This window comes from Humulus lupulus, chromosome 3 (assembly GCF_963169125.1).
Source record: "Humulus lupulus chromosome 3, drHumLupu1.1, whole genome shotgun sequence".
Lineage (NCBI taxonomy): Eukaryota > Viridiplantae > Streptophyta > Magnoliopsida > Rosales > Cannabaceae > Humulus > Humulus lupulus.
In genome coordinates this window covers 122,604,402-122,624,826 of record NC_084795.1, presented here as the reverse complement: position 1 = coordinate 122,624,826, position 20,425 = coordinate 122,604,402, and the positions used below count along the sequence as shown (strand labels likewise).

Here is a 20,425-nt window from a genome sequence, read left to right as displayed (position 1 = left end):
CAAAATCTCATCATGCTCTTATTATATACATAATTCTAAGAATATTACTAACATATTCACATGCAATCTTATAAAATCCCATTTTTTTCTATTCCATTGAATCTACACATGAAATCCAACAAAACACTAACAATAACAATAACATACATTAATTTCATGAACACCATATTCACATATGCCTTTATATTAACCTAACATGTCTCTATCATTATTTTCATGCATCTTATAATTTATTCATCCACAAAATCACATGCATCCTATCAAAATTTCATGGATCCAAATATCAAGATTGCCAATTATCATTTTACCCATATTACATAGGTCCTAAAACATGGATCTAATATATTGAAAATCATACAACATCAAACAAAATATCAAGATAATCCTTAGGTATGCCTAGGCCGAAACCCCATATTTGCATTCATAATTACCACTAATCATAACACATAGAAAATCAACATCAAAACCTTTTATACATTAAACCATGATACCCTTCATGCAAATCAAACAAATTTTATCAACAAGATATCAAGAACACAAAGTACCCATTTTTCCTACCCAAAACATAAATCCCCTTTAACCATAATCCCTCTAATAATTTATTCATCAAAACCAGTAATCACAAAATTTAGGCAGGGATTTCAATACCTCTTCTTGATAGAAAATCAAGAATCCAATCCAATCAAAAGTCCAATAATCTCCTTGCTCAAACCCTAGAGGTTGTATATTTTGAATAACAAGATGGAGAAGAAGATGAACAAGGTTAGAGACAACCCAAAAAAATACTAGATTAATCATAAGGAAAACAACCAAAAACCTTACCCTAGCTTGAACCCTTTTTCTTCTTCTTCTTCCTTTCTTCTTCTTCTCTCTAGAAAATATGACAGCCCTTCCTTCCCTCTAGCACGCCTCTCTCTCTCTCTCTCTCTCTCTCTCTCTCTATCTTCTCTCTAGCTCACGGCCAAATGGCCTATCTTCTCCATATCCCCTTTTTAATCTCCATTTTCCCCATAAAGCCATTACTAAAAAGATGGCAATTTCCTTAATTAACTCATCCAATAAAGCCTAAAATCCTTTATAATAAAGATTGATTTATTTGAATTAAAATTGTCAAATTCTCTTACCAATAATAGCTATCTTCTTCCAATTTAACTTTATTTACCTTAGAAAAATAATGGAAAAAATATCACTCCATTTCCCACTACACCACACGTCCACTTACTTGCCCCTTTTGAATTTTATTTATTTATTTTCCTATCAATTAAAATAAAAGTACCCAAAAATATCAAATAAATGGCAATTATAAAATGTGTAGAAAATCCACACATGTGCACCCTATTACCATATACTTGCACACACTAAAACACTAGGGTGCATCACTACACTACAACAAAAATGAGTTTTAGGGGCGACGCATGTCGCCCCTAATAACCCAAAAAGTTGCCCCTAATATGTATCAGGGGCGACTTGTCGCCCCTGATTAGTCGCCCATGGAAAAATGTCACTGAAGGGTACATTAGGGGCGACTATAGGGTCGCCCCTGATATTCAAATATTAGGGGCGACACAGTCGCCCCTAAAAGTTGAAATTTCGCCTCAAAAATTTAAAAATTTTGAATTATTTTTGTCGATATGTCGCCCCTAATACTCTATTAGTCGCCCCTAATACTATTATCTGTCGTCCCAAATGGTTACACGTGGTATATTATTAGGGGCGACATTGTCGCCCCTAATAATTAAGCATTAGGGGCGACACATCGCCCCTAATACTATACTCTGTCGCCCCAAATAGTGCACGTGGCATATTATCAGGGGCGACACATACTACTTTATTTATAAAAAAATAATAAAATTAATTAATTAAATAGTATTAGGGGCGACAAGTCGCCCCTATATTCTGTCGCCCCGAATAGTGCACGTGGCATATTATCAGGGGCGACAATGTCGCCCCTAATACTACTTTATTTATGAAAAAATAATAAAATTAATTAAATACAATTTTAAATAATTATTTATCGAAATAATTATTTAAAATTTAATTAATTAAAAACAAATATATTAAAAATAAAAATATTATATTAAATATTCAAATTAGTATATTAAAATAACAATTGTAAATATTCATAATACATTAACATAACAAATATTCATATTATTCATAAAATTTAACAATAATTAATAAAAATATAAACTTAGTCTCCTAAGTCAGTTGCCTCGTCCTCCTCCCTATTGTCTTCTTGTTGTGGTTGTTGCGGTGGCTGTGGTTGTGATTGCTGCGGTGGCGGCATCGGCCAAGGATATTGGGGAGGTAATGTGGACGATCCAGCTCCATACATGTAGGGATACGATGGCTGGGAGGGCGGTGGCATCGGACACGGATAAGGTGTTGCTCCGTACATATATGGAGGTACCATATGATAAGACGACGCTGTCCCGTACATAGAAGGATGAGTTGGAGCTGGAGGTTGAGAAGACGAAGCCCTAGAAGTATTGTCACTATCAGGCACATGCGGCATCTGAACGTTTGGTGGACGAAATGAAGGTACAAAATATTGAGTTAAGAAATTAACTTGATCAGTCAATTTCTGTAAATTATTCTCCAGATTTTCTATATATTCTCTTGAATGATGAGGAGGAACTTGAGACTCGCTGAAGTGAGAGTGTTGGGTAGATGATGACCTCGACCCCGACCTCGACCCCGACCCCTTCAATTTGCGGCCCACTCCTCGCTCATGTCCACGCCTTTGGCCTAATACTTTTTGTAGCACCTCCTCCTGATCAACTGATGACGGACTATCATTATTAGAAGCATCAGTGGATGTTTGCTGAGTTCGTAACTCAAAATCAGCCTTCAATTTTTCCTGTTTTCAAAAAATGTTAGACACTAACATTAAATATAACTCTATTAATATTAAAAAATATAATTCAAACTTACATAATCTTGGCGAGCATCATCGTTCACGAAATCATTTTTTGATTTCTTCCAATGATAATCCTTCCATGACTCAATGAGGTCCGGGTTCGTCTAAAAAGTATAACCAAAATGTTAGAGAACATATAATTTAAAATAACATAATTTTGATAATATTTTATCTTTTACTTACTTTTTCAAAACGGACGGCTGCCAGCGATTTTGTACCCTGTGTTGTAGAATACTTTTGTTTCTTCCGATTTTCCTTATTCTTTATGGAGCGCGCAATAAATTGTGGACTTGTAAATAACTGACAAATCTGCTTCCACTCCTCCTTGTTAACATCATTGGTTGGGTTGTTTAGAACCTTATCCCAATCCTCCGGTCCATTGTAGTATTTCTCAAAGTGTTCGTGTCTTAGTGTTTTCCTATTGCGGTATCGGTCTTTCATCTCTCGATCGATACCATTTAAACACTTTAAGAAATCCTCGCGGCCCGCTATTTGATAATAGTACTAAATTGAAAATTAAATATATTAATAATATATGTACTATATTAAAGACAAATTTTAAAAAAATATATTTAATACTATTTTTACCTGAATTATGGCAAGGATCTGATCCTTGTATTGTTGAGGCACTAATTCCCATGAACCGTAATGTCCGGGAACTTTCGTTTTAATTTGGGTTCCCACAAGGCGGACAAAAGCAGCGTGCTCGCTCCCAACAACCTTGTACGTTCGTGGGCAAAACGTTACTTCCAGTGGTTTTCCATTTTTACGCCGCCTCTCCTCTAGATCTTTTCCAATAGCTGCGCCACGACCCTTTCTCTTAATTGGGATTCCTGTATTTTTTTTTATTAATAATACATAGAATATTAGTATATACATGATAAACATATGTGTAAATAAAATAACAAAAAAATTACCTGAGTCGCATGTAGTCGGGATCCTAGTAGGATCCGGTGGAGGATCACCGCCAGCGTCTCCACCGTGAGCTCTAGCCACATCTGCTGACATCTACTAACACGACAGTAATTTAACCTATCTATTTTAATATTTAATTATTATTTATAATTAATTTATTGAGTATTATTTCAATTGATTAGGTAATTTGAAACATGCTATTTGGAAACGAACTTTTTATTTCTCAATATGTATAATACATTGAACACTAGATACAAAACTAAGTAGAATAGTCACTATCCTCACTAATTACATCAACATCTATCGGGCACACATCATCAGTATTATCATCACTAAGGTCGACAATTAATTCATCCTCATCTTCTGCTTCTTCTACACTGTCTGCCATATCATCCTCATTGTCATTAATAAATCCATCATCTTCTTGAACAACTAAAGAAGGTCGATGGGCCGTGTTGACTTGAGTCCCTGGTACATCAGATTGCTGAACAACCAACTCTCCGAGATCCACAGTCAAAACAAAATTCGATGAGTTGGTGTCATGTACAACATCAACATCAGCAATCATATCTGAAGCATCTGGAAAGTCCCAAACTTGCCAATGATTCACTTCTTGGACAACTTTCCAATCTCGTCCTGTAACGAGATCATTGATGTAGAATACTTGTTTTGCTTGACTAGCTAGTATGAACGGTTCATCTTTATACCATTCACCGCTAACATTGATACTAGTAATATTATTTACAGTGATGGTTTTCTTTTTTTTTTTCGGATCTGTATTGAACCATTTACATCGAAATAATACCACCGAATAAGAACCAGTAAAAGACAGCTGGAGTATTTCTTCAAGTTGCCCGTAATAGTTAAAACCTTCTGTTCCAGCAACACACACTCCACTATTTTGTGTAATTCGATTCTGATCTCGATTGTATGAGAAAAATCGAACTCCGTTCACTATACATGCTTGGTAGGAGTAAGCCAATAGATCTGACCCAAATGCTAAAGCTAGTAATTCATCAGCATGCTCTAATAACCCAAGTTGGTGCAAGTCATATATCTAATAATAAAGAAATAAATTAGAATGAGAATGTAATTTGTAGTATGCAATTTGCTAAGTACAAGTTACCTTCTTATGAAACCATGAACGAAACTCTTTCTTATGTATCAATTTATGATTGGCAGCCATATCTCTTTGTTGCACCTCAGTTAGGTGTTTCCTGTTAATTAATTAACAATGTCAATATTGTTAATTGAGGAGTAGATTGAACAAAGAATAAAATGAATATTAATTATGTACTTACTCTAAATACACTTCAGTTTCTGGAGAATTATCCAATATGAACCACTCAGCTTTATTCCGAGTATTTTCATCGAGGAGCACGGGAATTCCCTTACTAAGAGGACGACATTGAGATTCAAACACTGTGAGGTGTCGATTCACATACGGTGCATCTTCGTTTCAATCAGGCTGATTAAATTTTGTTTCCACACCTTTGAAATACATTGAACAAAATGTCAAAGCCTCATCTGCAACATATCCTTCTGCTATAGATCCTTCAGGACGAGCTTTATTCCTGACATAGTTTTTTAATTTTTTCATGTATCTTTCAAAAGGATACATCCACCTCATAAATACAGGTCCTCCCAATATTGCTTCATCAGGCAAGTGCAAAACCAGATGGATCATTATGTCAAAGAATGCTGGAGGGAAAATCAACTCCATCTTACATAAAATAACAATCAAGTCATCCTTAGCTTTCTCCATATCAGAAACGTTCAGTGTCCTAGAGCACAATTGTTTGAAGAAATTACACAATTCAGTGATGGTAGTGGATATAGATTCTGGTAAAAACTTGTGAACACCTACTGCAAGTAATCGTTGCATTATCACATGACAATCATGGGACTTCAACCCAACAATGTTTGAGTCATTGTCTGTGACTTTTTTCTTTAGATTAGAACAAAAACCATCGGGCAACTTCACTCCTTTCAAAAATTGACAGAAATATCGCCTCTGTTCAAAAGTGAACACGTATGGAGCATGCGGTTTCATTAACCTTTTATTGGCATCCTCGTAAATCCACAACGATTTCCTAACCCCCATATTCTTTAAATCATGTCTTGTGTTAGTGGTGTCCTTAGATTTATCATTATCTAACAAAGTCCCAAGGACGCTGTCGCACACATTCTTCTCAACATGCATCACATCTAGGTTGTGTTTTAACTGATTTGAACTCCAGTAATCAAGTTCATAGAAAATACTTTTTTTCCTCCAATTACTTTCCCCTGCACCTCGCTTGCGCTTCACCCCCCCCAAATCTGTCATGTTTACCAGACACTTGAAGCGGTAAGGCATTGATTTGATCTAAAACTTGTTGACAAGTAAAGTGTTGTGGAGGATTTCTTTTCTCAACTTTGCCATCAAATTCCTTGTCCTTTCTATACTTATGATTACTCCTCAAGAATCGCCTATGACCGACATATGATGTCTTACCAATCACTCGAATGGAAGTGGTGTCTTCATTGCACGTTGGACATGCTTTATACCCTTGCCCGCTCCAACCAGACAAGCTACTACGAGCAGGGAAATCGTTAATTGTCCATAGAAGGGCTGCACACATCTTGAACAATTCATTCCTTGTGCCATCTCTTGTGTCGACTCCGTTAATCCACAATTGTTTTAACTCATCCACCAAGGGTCTTAGAAATACATCCATGTCTTTACCCGGTGATTTTGGCCCAGGAATAAGCAGAGTTAGCATAAAATACTCTTCCTTCATGCATAGCCAAGGGGGGAGATTGTAGTTCGTCAAAATCACAGGCCACATGCTGTATGATAAGCTCATGTTGCCAAAAGGATTAAACCCATCAGCAGCCAAGCCTAGACGAACATTTCTAGGATCTTTTGCAAAATAAGGATGGGTGGCATCAAAGTCTTTCCATGCAGACCCGTCAACCGGATGACGCATCACCCCATCTTCTATTGATCTCCCAGTATGATGCCATAACATGTCATTAGCTATATGTCTTGAACTGTACATTTGCTTTAATCTGGGAGTCAACAGAAAGTAACGCATCACCTTGTGTGGAACCTTTTTCCCCTTCTTCTTTTCATTGACCCATCGGCTACTCCCACACACATGACATGAATCTTTGCTTGCATGCTCATTATAAAATAAGGAACAATCATATTTACACACATGGATTGATTGATATCCCAACCCTAACTTACTCAGCTTCTTTTTCGCCTCATAGTGTGTTGGGGGAATTTTATTATCTTTCGGAAATGCAAATTTTAGTAACTTCAACAATTCATCGAAAGAGTTATTTGGCCACTTCCCTCTAACTTTCAAATGCATCAACTTCACCAAAAAGTTTAAGGATGATATCCAATCACAACCCGGATACAACTCAGCTTCAATCTCGTCGAACAACTCGTCATAATACTGTCCCATTCGACTGCCAGACACACCATCTGCTTCCTCTGCATTTGTTGGTAAGAGGAAATCATCAACGACGTCAACCATCTCGTCTACATCTTCATTCTCCTCAACTACCTCATTGGCGACACTAGCTTCCACCTCACCGTGGTAAACCCACTTTTGATAACTCTGTTGAAAACCCTTGTCAAAGACATGAGCCTCCACTGTATCTATAGTTTGTAGTTTAACATTCAGGCACCTCACACACAGGCATAAAATTCTCCCATCGCAGTCTACGTGTTCTTTTGCCATTCTCAAGAAGGCTTGGAGACCGTTCCAATAAGCATCACAGATACACTTCCTTAATGACGTCCAACTTTTATCGATCGGCATCTACGATACAAGAATAAACAATAATTAAAACTTATTGACTATGTGTGTGTGCGCCCTAATCCACCTTTTCACTCCACTTCTATAAGGGTAAAGAACCTATCCCATTCTGATTTGTAGTATACATATAATTTAATCTACACTCTTAAAATTATTTCGTTTATGTAAAAATTTCGGCAGCACCTCCCTATAGTTCTCATAAGTGGGTAGACTAAAATTAAGTTTGCCCACTTACGAGAACAAATAAGGAGACACATATTGAAATCTCTATTAAGGAAACAATAAAATGAGTACTAGATCAAATTATAGGTACACAACAAATCCAAACTATCCATGCGGACACATACCGTCCTGGATAATTCGGAGAAGCATATTTAAGAGTTCTTACTGACTCAGCTTCACCGAACGGGTCTAAGGCTTTTCGTGATTGAAAATAATTAATAAAACATTATCACTAAGTGATAATATATAAAACGTCTATCCAATCTTTGGTGATCAAATTTTATCACCAAAGAAAAGCAACAAAAAAAGAAATATTTTTTAACACTAGATGTTTTATGATGTCTTATAAAATCTTATGATATTAAATTATAATTTTGTAATTTATTTTGAAATTATTTATCTAACTTTTAATTTATTTTTAAATTACTAAATTTGTTAATATTAAATAAAATTATAATTTTTTAATTCATTTATCTAAATTTGTAATTTATTTTGAAATTATTTATCTAACTTTTAATTTATTTTTAAATTACTAAATTTGTTAATATTAAATTAAATTATAATTTTGTAATTTATTTTGAAATTATTTATCTAACTTTTAATTTATTTTTAAATTATATATCTAATTATTTAATTTATTTTTAAATTACTAAATTTGTTAATATTAAATTATAATTTTTCACTTTATTTTAAAATTATTAAATTGTTAATATTAAATTAAATTATTTATCTAATATTTTAATTTATTCTTTAATTTATTTTGTTAATTCTAAGTATTTAATGTCTTATTTATTATATTATTATTTATTTAGTCCTCTAACTCTACCAAAATTTTGACAGCATAACATTTCTATTATAACATATCCCAAAAATTTAAAACCCTACAAAAAAACACTCAGAAAATTCCCAGAACATTCACAATATACATATTATTAATCAAATTTAAATACTAACACATACTACAATTTTATACACATATATAAATATAGATAGTGATATATTTTTGTGGGGTATGTAGAAACTGTTGGTGGAGCACTAAATTTTTTAATGCTGTCATATTGTGTGTGTGTGTTTTTTATATATATAAATAGTATTTGTTAGCATGGATTGCACCTTGGACTAGTATAGTGAATAATATGATCACTGAAGAAAAAGACTCAATTTTTTTTAAGAAGATAAAACCTAAGCACTAGACTTCAAAAGAGCATTTAATAAAAAGATCCATTGTATATATATACAAAAAAGTCTTTTGGAATTCAATAATCATTACATTCTACAGGGGTCCTTTTCTACACAAGACCAAGACCAAGACCAAGACCAGAAGATTAACCTAATAAGTATCAATAAAAGCCTTTATAAATATATATTATATTGAAAAGTGTAAAACACAGTATTTTCAACAGTACCATTAAGATTTGGGGATGGTTTTTTGATCCATTCATAGCATTATAAAGGTTCAATGAAGATCCACACGTTTTTTTTGGAATTGCATGATAGTGTATAATGGGCCTTTTTTTTCCACTTAAGAAAAATTGTTTCCATAATCAAAGAAAAAATATGTCCAAATTTAATATATAACCTCACAATAATATAGTAAAAAGTATATGTTTGGTTGGGTTTAATAGGGTGTAAATAAATTGAGTTGAAGTGTAGAAGATAGAACCTATTATTTAGATTTTAGAGTAAGGGAAAATTGAGTTGAATTGGTATACAATACTGTTATTCAATCTCAAACCCAAAAATGAAGCATTATTTTTTATTTTCTGGGGTTATTCTAGTGGAACTTTGTAGTTGGTTTTGTAATAATAATGATACTAATAATAAGAATACTAATATGGTGTTGTTAAATATATTTAAAAATGTGAAGATTAATAATTCACAGTAGTTTTAACTGAGGGAAATAATTAATGTTCTCAACAGAAATGGAATCCTTTACACTTGGTATAGGAAGCAAATCGAAGCCATGCACAAAGTTTTTCAGGTTCAAATCTTAACTTGTCTAAAATAGATAGTCTAATGTGATTTTCCCTATTGATAAATTCATACCAATTTAATTAAAATCTTTACACAATTTTTGCAACTAAAATATTATGATGTGGACTAATGGAATTAGCATTTAAAGCTGTGATACAGGTTGTACTCTCTATTCTAATCATGATAACAAAGACTATGAACAGATACGGTTGAATGACAAGATGTAGTTCATAACTACTTGCTGCAATATATCTAAATTTAGTGCAGTTGTATGGAATGCAGAAACCTATCTATCATATAATGGTCACAAATCACATGTAGTCTCTAATACAATATTTTCAAGTAAAAGGATAGTGGTGTGGACCTACTGATTTTGCCACTAAGTTGTCTGTTTTGTGGGAAAAGATTGTTGTATATGTCGACTATGGAATCAGAGGAAAGGCTAAAAAAAGGAGAAAGAACGAAACAGAAAACAGAAGAAACAATAATTACACAATATATATGTTGTTTTGTACATGTGCAAAAAACCCCTTACTCAATCTGCAGTAACAAATTTTATTTGGTTCAATACAAATTTGTCAACCACGTAACAATTCAAATCATAATTCATCAAAGGAATTGAAAATAGTGTAATGAGCTACTGAAAGTGATGAGTCGTACCATTACCAAATATGAAATTTATACATTTTTTTTCAATTAAAGTTAGAAAAAATTTCTGAACATTGAAAAGCACTGACCTTGGCCTCAATCTTGTGATCTCGAACTTGATATCTTGTGCTTCGGTATCAAGAAAGTACTCAATCAGCTCAGAGGGAGAATCAGGGGCCACACGAGACTGAAAAGAAAGAAAGGTTCAATATTCACTCAAAACCACAAATACCCAAAAGAAAAACAAACCAAAAAAAGGTATTGAATTACTTGATGGAGAGCTTCACGGCGAACATTCTCTTCGAGGACTTGGCGTTCGAAAGCTTCCCGAGCATCGGAGTCCTTCTCGAGCCGTCTCTTGAACTCCTGCCGAGCGAGGTGGCCCGTTTTCGGCAGCTCTCATATGCCCTCTGGGGTTTGAGGTCTGAGAGAAGAGAGAGGGAGGTTTGGGGTTTGAGTTTTGGGGTATGAGAGGAGAGAGAGAGGTTTCGGGTTTGAGATGAGAGATTGGGGTTTGGGGCTGGCAAACTGAGAACGCCTACCAAGAACCCCAAGAACGTCGGAGTCGGAGGCTGGCGGACTGGAGACGATGCAGAGAGCGGAGAGAAGCTGGGGAAATAATCTCCTCTTCGATTTTGGATCGAAGATGCAGAGATCCCAAACTGAAAAATGCAAAAAAGAACGAAGGAGAGTGGAGGAGAGCGCAGGTGGTTAGAGCTAGTGAAGGATTACGACTGCGAAATCCTATACCATCCGGGAAAGGAAAACGTAGTTACTGATGCGCTAAGTAGGAAGAATTATGGAAGCTTAGCAGCACTAGCCAGAATAGAAAAGCCAATGCAGCAGGAGCTGATCAATGTCAGGATAGAAGTAGTTATCGTCAAGCTGGCTAATTTGTCTATCCAGTCAAATCTGCTAGAAGATATACGGATTGGACAAGGGCGTGACGACACACTAGTGGTACATATGGATGCAGTCAAAGAAGGCAAGGCCACAGATTTCTCAATATCTGGTCAAGGGTTATTGAGATATAAGGATTGGGTATGCGTGCCAAATGATCAAAGGATTAAGATGACGATTCTAGAAGAAGCACACAGTACCTCGTACTCAATTCACCCAGGGTCGACCAAGATGACACACGACATCAAGGCAATGTATTGGTGGCCAGGGATGAAGAAAGTCATAGCGGAATTTGTGTCTAAGTGTTTAATATGCCAGCAAGTGAAAGCAGAGCATCAGCGACCTGCAGGCTTATTGCGACCGCTTAGCGTACCAGAATGGAAATGGAACGATATAGCTATGGATTTCGTGACGGGTTTGCCACGAACAAGTAGGCAGCATGATTCGGCTTGGGTAGTAATAGATATACTAACCATGTCTACTCATTTCCTTCATGTTAAGACTTCATACACGTCGGATCAATACGCAGACATCTATGTCCAAGAGATAGTAAGGTTGCATGGAGTCCCCAAGACAATAGTGTCTGATAGAGGACCAGTGTTTACATCGAGATTTTTGGGAAGTTTACAGAAAGCCATGGGTACTAAGTTAAGTCTTAGTACAACTTTTCATCCTCAGACAGACGGTCAGTCTGAGCGTACGATACAGATTTTAGAGGATATGCTACACGCTTGTGTACTTGATTTCGGAGGATCATGGAATAAGTACTTACCGCTGATAGAGTTCTCCTACAATAATAGCTACCATTCAACGATCGAGATGGCACCTTATGAGTTACTTTATGGAAGAAGGTGTCGATCGCCGCTACACTGGGATGAGGTAGGAGAAAGGCAGCTTCTCGGTCCCGAAGCTGTTAAGAAAGCTCAAGAAGCAGTAGTGCTGATTAGACAGTGTATTCTTGCTGCTCAAAGCTGTTAGAAAAGATATGCGGATGCCAAGCGACCCGATGTTGAATTCAAAGTCGGAGATCAAGTCTTCTTGAAGATATCTCCTATGAAAGGCGTAAACCGGTTTGGGAAGAAAGGAAAGCTTAGTCCCCAATTTATAGGTCCTTTTGAGATATTGGACAAAGTGGGAGCAATTGCGTATAAATTAGCCCTACTGCCAGCCCAAGTAGATAGTCACAACGTGTTCCACATCTCAATGCTATGCAAGTATGTGTCAGACCCATCTCACATCCTCAAGTACGATACGATAGCACTCCAGAAAGACTTGAGTTACGAGGAATAACCGATAGCATCCTGGATAGAGGGATGAAGCAGTTACGGTCCAAGAATATTCTGATAGTCAAAGTCCTATGGAGTAATAGTTCTAAACAAGAGGCAATGTGGGAGTTGGAGGAGGACATGCAAGGCCGGTATCCAGAATTATTTGGTAAGTAAATTTTGAGGACGAAATTCTTTTTAGTAGGGGAGAATTGTAGAGTCCAAGAACTTTACTTAGCTAGTTAGATAGTAGTAGTAATAGTAATAGTTAGTAGTAGTTGTAGTATGTTTATTACTATGGATTTTGGTTCAAGCCGGGACCTAGTTGGACACTCGTAGCAACACTTGTAGATTTTATAAGTTCTATAAGGTTTAGATAGACCCAATAAGATAATGACATTTGTCATGTGCATGTTTAATGAGAAATTAAGTATTTTTGAGGAATAGTTATTAAGAGTAATATTTGAAAATCCCAGAGTGTGCCAGCAGCTTTGAAATCGTTATTAGTCTCAGTCAAAGTTGTTTACCCAATTCAAATTAGGCTGAAAAAGTGTAATTACTTGTATAATATTTCAACGTATGCCGATATATCGCAGCTCTAGGGGGCGATATATCGCCACACGGGGATACGAAAAACATGTAACTTCTCACAACCACTTCAACGAGCCTCGATAATATGAGCCCAGGCGATATACCGTCTATGGTAGGCGATATATCGGCTCTAGGGCTGCATTTTCAAATGATTTTGAAATCGAGCTCATTCTATTCCATAAACCTCTTTATAAGCCAGAATCTTTTTGACTGAGTCTTCAGCCTCTGCTGAACGATTATTCAAATGTTTTTCCATTAAAAATTCATTATTTTTATTCAAGCTAAATGAAGATCTTTTCATTCTTGAACTCTATAAATAGGACCTAGTACCCAGCCATTTCTTCATTCATCAAGCTGAGTTCAGAGCCTTCAAGCTGCTAGGTTTACTTTAGAGTGTTAAACACTTGGGTTGGGGTTATAAGCTTTATCATCTTAAGCTTATTAAACACTTGGGAAGTAAGATTCATAGTGTGTACTTCGATTTTGAGGTGTAGTTCGGTCATAGAGCATTCAACGTATTCCTATTTCTAGTTCCTTTCTGTATTGTTTCATTAGTTTTTATAGCTTTTCTCTACTCAATTCCTAACTCGTTGTTTTCCATTCATGTCTAGGCAATCAAGTTCTTTGAACTTAAGGTTTCATTTCGGTAAGTTCTTCTTCTCGGTGGTTTAGATTTATTTCCTTTTTCATCTTCTTCTTTTAGAATACTCACCTCTTTATTAATGGTTTTTTGGAGTGTTCCAAAATCCCGCCCTTGTTCTCATATCCCGGTATTTAGTAAGGAAAATAGGATAGTATTATATGATTATGCTATAGTATGTTTTTATATTTTATGGTTATGTTGTAGTATGTTTTTATATGTTATGTATGTTTTGAGGATTATAGTTGCTTAACTAGCTGTAAAATGCCCTTAAAACATTCACATTTTCAATGGTTTATAATAGAAAGTTACTTATTATAAAGGTTTCAGTGGGGTCTCGCTTAAAACATGCAAGTTGGGCCCAAAAGTTTAAAAAGAAAACATCAGTTTCATGCAAAGTCCTAAAACAAACAAAAGTTTAGGTCCCACTGACAATTTTGAGAAAATCCCATTAAACATAACATTATTAAAAATGGCGTTTAAAGTTGATCGTTTCTCGTCCATAGGATGCCCCACGCCATACACACCAGAACTACAGAACTCCCCACATCATCACACGTGCCACAGAGAAACCTATTTGCTACCTGGAAGGGAAAGTAAGGGGTGAGCTAAAAGCCCAGTATGGAAGTACAAACAACAAGCAAGTAAGATACAACAAATTACAAACACTATCATTCATCTTTATACATCATAGCATCATCATAAAATTTGGCATCAATATCATAATCATAAACATATCCACGTCAACTTAATGCCACCATCATATCATAAACATCATAACATAATCATAAATATCACGAAACATCATAACATAATCATAAACATCACGAAACATCATAACATAATCATAAACAATTCCTTGTGAACATGGCCCGCTAACTTGTCCATGCCACCCTTTGAGGTGAACAAGAGTCTCTGGTCCTTGAATAACCTCGGCGCGTCTGCCCATGGAGTTACGTCTTCATATCCTTAGTAACTCGGGTTACGTCTTCTTATCCTTAGCAACCCATTTGATGTGTCGCATTCATCACGCTAACATCCATTCATATCATACAATGTTCATACAAGCCAACATATCATCACATCATGACATTCATAATTCATAACATTTCATTCACACATCAGTCTTACCATTCATAATATAACAATTATAAATTCTATCTAACTTCCTTACCTCAGGTCCAAGCTAAGTAAAACCACAACTTCTCAACGAGCCTACACCATAATCAAAACGACATTCCTTAGCTTCACATAATTACTATTTTGCCCTTTCATATAACTCATGTGTGCATGGGCCATGCACACATGGTGAGAGTTACACACAACATACAAATATGCTTAGTTACACATAAGGTCATAAAAAGAATAATGCTCATTCTACCTATATTGCATGCATGATCTTTGTATAAAAACTACATGGTTTCATAATAGACATTATTTTGGACGTAAAAGTGAATTTGCATCTAACATGCATACGTGGGAACGTTGCGTAAATGTGGCATTTAAAACGATAATTCCATTCTTCTTACTTCTATCGTTTTAAAAATAATAGACTTGTAGCATGTTTTGTTTACCATTGTTTATCTTCTTAAAATTACTAGGTTGATTAAATCTCCCAAGACGTTCTTTTTATTTCATAAAAACAATTTCATTTATCCATTAAAAATATATAAAAGGCCCATTTATTATTTTTAAATTACAAAGAAAGCAAAGACATTGGAAATTATTTTAAAAAGAAAATACCTATGATTATCATGTCTCCTTAGAAAATAACAATTTAATTTAAGTTAAAAGAATTTCATAATTTGATGTGAGAAAAAATAATAATTTTAAGTATCCTTAGAAAATAACAATTTAATTTAAGGAAAAATATATTTTGTTTGAATTATTTTTAATACTAAATTTTATGTAACACAAATTCATATGTGAAAACTAAATAACTATTTAAAACTTTTTAAACTAAACTTTCAGCCATCATTTAAAAACCAACAAGTGAATTAAATCCAACATTTTTCTTAATCCAATTAAAGAAAATCATAACTTGTAAAATAACCACTCATATTATATTAAAAATATCACTTTTAAAATTTACCATTGTTTAGGTTATTTATTTATTTCAAAATACCAATCAAATTCCTTTTATTGAAACACACTTTACATTATTAAACAAAAATTCTAGCAATCAAATTTATCATTAAAATCACCATCCCTATTTTTTTAAAACACATATTTTCTAAAAAATATAACAAAAAATCTGTAGGTAATTATTTGTGCAAAAACATCATTTTAATTGTGAATTAAAACACCATTTTATTTTCACAAACACCACATATCATTAGAGTCATTCTTATGCATACATATCCTTATTTCATCAATCTTTTCACTATTTAATCACAAAATCAGCAAGCATAAATTACCATGAATTTTATCTTTTACCTCATGCCTCATAAAATTCATACAAGATCATTCATGTTTCATAAACACAATAATTCACAAATCCTAACATGCTCTTATTATACAAATAATTCAAAGAACATAACTAACACATATTCATATACAACCTTATAAAACGTTATTCTTTTTCTAATGAGTTCATGCATGCAACCCAACAAAATAATAATACAACATGCATGAATAACATAACACAAATCTTCGTATATGCCTTTATATTAAACCTAACATGTTCCTATTATTTTTCATGCATACCATAATTTATTGATACATAATCTCATATACACCCTATCATGTTTCTAGATTCACAATTGATTTTAAAACATACAAGAAAAACAATCATGCTTGAACATCACCCCTAGGCCGAAACACCTAGGATACCCAACAAGAATTTACACAAAATCCTCATCTATATACACATGAAACCTAGCATGTTTCTAACATGTATGAAACACAAGAAAACCAAACAACCCAATATGCCCAAACCCCATAGGCCGAAACATACATATATAAAATCATAAAATATCATCAACACCATATTTCAATAATCATCTCATTACACATATTATGAACATACAACAATAAAAATCAAACCAACACCATAAACCCCTACCCACGCCTAGATCAATCTCCCATGCATCAACATATTGAAAAATATCCACAAATCCAATAACTCAAGAGAACACCATAGCATTAGGGGTAGAGATTCAATACCTCTCTTGATTGTAAATTCAAGAACACAACTTGATCAACACCCAAGTGATAATCACCCTTGAATACCCTAGGGTTTTGAAACCCATGAAGAAGAAGAACATAGAAAAAGACTTAAGAAAATGAGTAAGATAAACCTAAATCTTAAAACAACAAGGAATCATAAGAAAAACCATACCTAAGACCACCTCCTTATTCTTCCTTTCTTCTCCTCCTTCTCTCTCTTTCATGCCTCTCTCTCTCTCTCTCTCTCTCTCTCTCTCTCCTTCTCTCTCTAATTTCGGCAGCCACAAGCAAAAGAATGCCAAGGCTTCCATGCTCTCCTATTTATAGCCTCTAGTGACCTAACCTTAAGAAAAGGACTCAAGTGTGAAAAGCCAAATTCCTAGCCCATAATTTAAGCTAAATCTCATCATTTCCTCTCCTTACACCTCACCTAAACCCTTATCCCAATGTGAACCAAATAAAAAATAAACCTTGTCATCTTTTCCTACAAGATGACAACTTATATTTCTTTTCTTTTCTATTTTCTTTTCTTTTCATAATAAAAGGAAAAATGCTCAAGACTCACATTAGGTCTAGATTCATACTACCCTTTCCTTTTCTATAATGGGAACAATAACTAAATAAATAGATAAAAGAAAAATAAAACACATTCACACACACACACACATTTCGGCACACATTTAAAATAAAAAAAATAACCTATTTTAATCACATCAATTGTCACACTTATTTAAAATGTAACACTAATAGTAAAATAAACAAGTTACACAATTATTCACATATTAAAAATAAATAATCAAACAAACAATTAACAAATTTAAATTCAAAAAGATTATACCAAACAATTCTAACAATTTATTTAGATTAACAAACAACTAAATAAAGCAAACAACAACTAAATAAAATAAACAACATTTAAATAAAACAATTCACCACACTTAACACTTAAATAAAATAAAACACAAAATTTAAATAAACTAAAAAAAAGTATTTGGTGCACTACACTAGCAAACCTCATTATAGTATGAGGCTTATAGTTGCTTAGTTAGTAAACCCCAATAGTTACCATGTACATGGGTTAGAATTATGATATATGTTTATAGAATATGTTATATGTTTATAGCTTATGTTTATGTATATGTTTCATGCTTGTTGTAGATTTTCCTTGCTGGGCATTAGGCTCATTCCTTTGTTTTATATGTGCAGGAAAATAGTATGGCGGCGGGAAGATTCTTGGCAGCTTGGGATTGTGTATTGAGGGAGAATGTAATCGGTGGACTGCGCAAAAAATTCCAGGATGAAGTTGTTTAAGTCTTTTAATTATGATTTCTATGTATTTCCGCACTTAATATTGTAACCATTTTATTTAAGATTTAAGTTATGTTATGTTTTATTTTCAAAACAATGGGATCCCATATCCTACTCTTAATTTTATGTAGTTTAACTTTTGTTATACAGTTTTAATGAAGTTATGATTATTTCATATGTATGTTTTCTTAAAGATTAGTGTCTATGTATAGTAGTTATTAATGGTCCAAAGTCTAGAATAAGCTGGGTCATTACATTTTCCTAAACTTGAAAACTATTCAATTCCTCTTCTCTCTGTCAAGCATTTCTAGATCTCATGTGTTGAGTAAATCTAGAGAGTCATAAATCAACCTTTTGAATTCTACGTGCCCAGACACGTCCTTGTGTGTTTGAGGATTGGTCTGGAAGATCAAGGTGTGAGTCTTCAGAACTTGGATAGGAAGATCGTTGATTTTATACAAAAAGAATTGAGGACACTTGATAGGCTACAAGAGGTAAGCTCTAATCTAATTGTATGTGATTTAATATATATGTATATATGTATGTATGATCTTGGCTGGTATTAATAATTAATAAAAATGACACATTCCCCACTGTATATCTTTGATTTGCTCTTTTAATACCAACAGCTAAGACAAATAGTATTCTAATTAAAATTGTTCTTGTAACAGGTGCATGTGTGTCAAAATTATTGATTCCTTCTTTTTTTCTAAAACCCTTGTCTATTAATCTAGCCTTGAAGGTTTGTAAGGTGCCATTGGTGTGATATTTCTTCTGAAACACCTACTTACACACACCCAATTAGTTTTGAACCCGCTGGTAGGTCAACCAATTTCCATGTGTGGTTAGATATAATTGAATCTATTTCATCATTTATTGTCTATTTCCAAAAATTGAAGTCTCTTGAAGATATAACTTCCTTGTAGGATTTTGGATTGTCTTCAACTTGAATAATCATAAGAATTTTTCTTATGACTTCTTCAAGGTTTCCTTCTGCTAGGTAGAAAGAATCCAGTTGAGAAACTAGTCTCATTTGAACCTAATTCTTTTAGCCTTTGGAATTTTCTAGGAATTATAGGTTGCTCGATGATGCATGTTGTGTAACGTCCCAAAAATGCTAATAGGGTTTAGTGCCTAGATTAGCGTGTTGAGAGGGCATAATTGGATATATGTGTGATTAACTGAATAAATGCATGACTATGTGGCATGCATATATATACATATATATATATATGATAATATGAGTATGAGTATGATTATATGCATCTTTATGAGTATTAAATATGCATATGGGTCCATTCTTGATAATTGGGGCATATTTGTAATATAGGCCCATTGCGGGCATAAATATTAATATATGTGAGTACATGATTGAGACCACATTATTATGTGGATATATTTGCAGTATACAGCTTGAGGCGATCCTAGTGAGCAGTTTAGCGGAATAGTCACAATGGGGTCCAATACGCGACTCGGGGCGAGCCTAAGGGTATTTTGGGAAGTTTAATGTATATTTGGGGTTTATTGAGTAATGGGTAAATATTTGGTAATTAGTTAGGCATGACGGGATTAATTGGAAATTGGTAGCATGACTTGAGGAATTAACAGGAATTGGGGATAATGACCATATTGCCCTTATGAGCAAATAGGAGGATGAGTTGATTCAAGGGCATTTTAGTCCATTTTAGTTAAGGGTTATAGTTAGTGAAAACTCTAGGATGATCAGAACTTGGTAGAATAGGTTAGAAATCTCTCAAGTACTCTCTCTCTCTCTCTCTCTCTCTTCCTCATACATGTTCACTCTCCCTTCCTCTCTTGTGCCTTGAGGCTAAAGAAGAATTTTGAAGAGAAGCTTGATTTAAGCTGGGAAATTTGGAGAGTTGAGGCTAGGAGTAGACAAGGATCAGCTAGGGGAAATTCAAGCCATAACTAAGGTAAGATTCTAAGCCTTCTTATACTGAATTTTTGTTGGGTTGGATATGTTTAGAGTTGCTTGAGTTAACCTCTGGTTTTGGAATTTAGGTTGTTAGAGCTATTGTGATAAGGCACATGTGATGTTTAT

The 20,425-nt window shown here is 34.3% G+C and overlaps 1 protein-coding gene across 2 annotated transcripts; it reads right to left on the bottom strand.

Moving 5' to 3' along the window:
- Positions 1-2,050: 2,050 nt before the first annotated feature.
- Positions 2,051-10,896, bottom strand: LOC133823113 (uncharacterized). 2 transcript variants are annotated; one of them, XM_062255708.1, is made up of 7 exons: positions 10,762-10,896; positions 10,581-10,678; positions 3,838-3,928; positions 3,509-3,753; positions 3,104-3,424; positions 2,935-3,024; positions 2,051-2,860 (listed from the first exon to the last, which is right to left on the bottom strand). In XM_062255708.1, exons 3-7 carry the CDS (start codon positions 3,926-3,928, stop codon positions 2,192-2,194), a joined length of 1,416 nt encoding a protein of 471 aa, XP_062111692.1. In that variant the 5' UTR covers positions 10,581-10,678; positions 10,762-10,896; the 3' UTR covers positions 2,051-2,191. The 2 variants fall into 2 exon arrangements, with proteins under 2 accessions (XP_062111692.1, XP_062111693.1); XM_062255709.1 differs by lacking the exons at positions 10,581-10,678; positions 10,762-10,896 and having other exon boundaries at positions 2,051-2,848; positions 3,838-3,937.
- Between the last annotated feature and the right edge of the window lie 9,529 nt (positions 10,897-20,425).

Coding starts and splice junctions, on each gene's coding strand:
- LOC133823113 (XM_062255708.1), bottom strand. CDS start 3,928: ATGTCAGCAGATGTGGCTAGAGCTCACGGTGGAGACGCTGGCGGTGAT. Junction 3,754..3,837: donor CCCGACTACATGCGACTCAG/GTAATTTTTTTG, acceptor AAAAAAATACAG/GAATCCCAATTAAGAGAAAG. Junction 2,861..2,934: donor ATGATGCTCGCCAAGATTAT/GTAAGTTTGAAT, acceptor TTTTGAAAACAG/GAAAAATTGAAGGCTGATTT.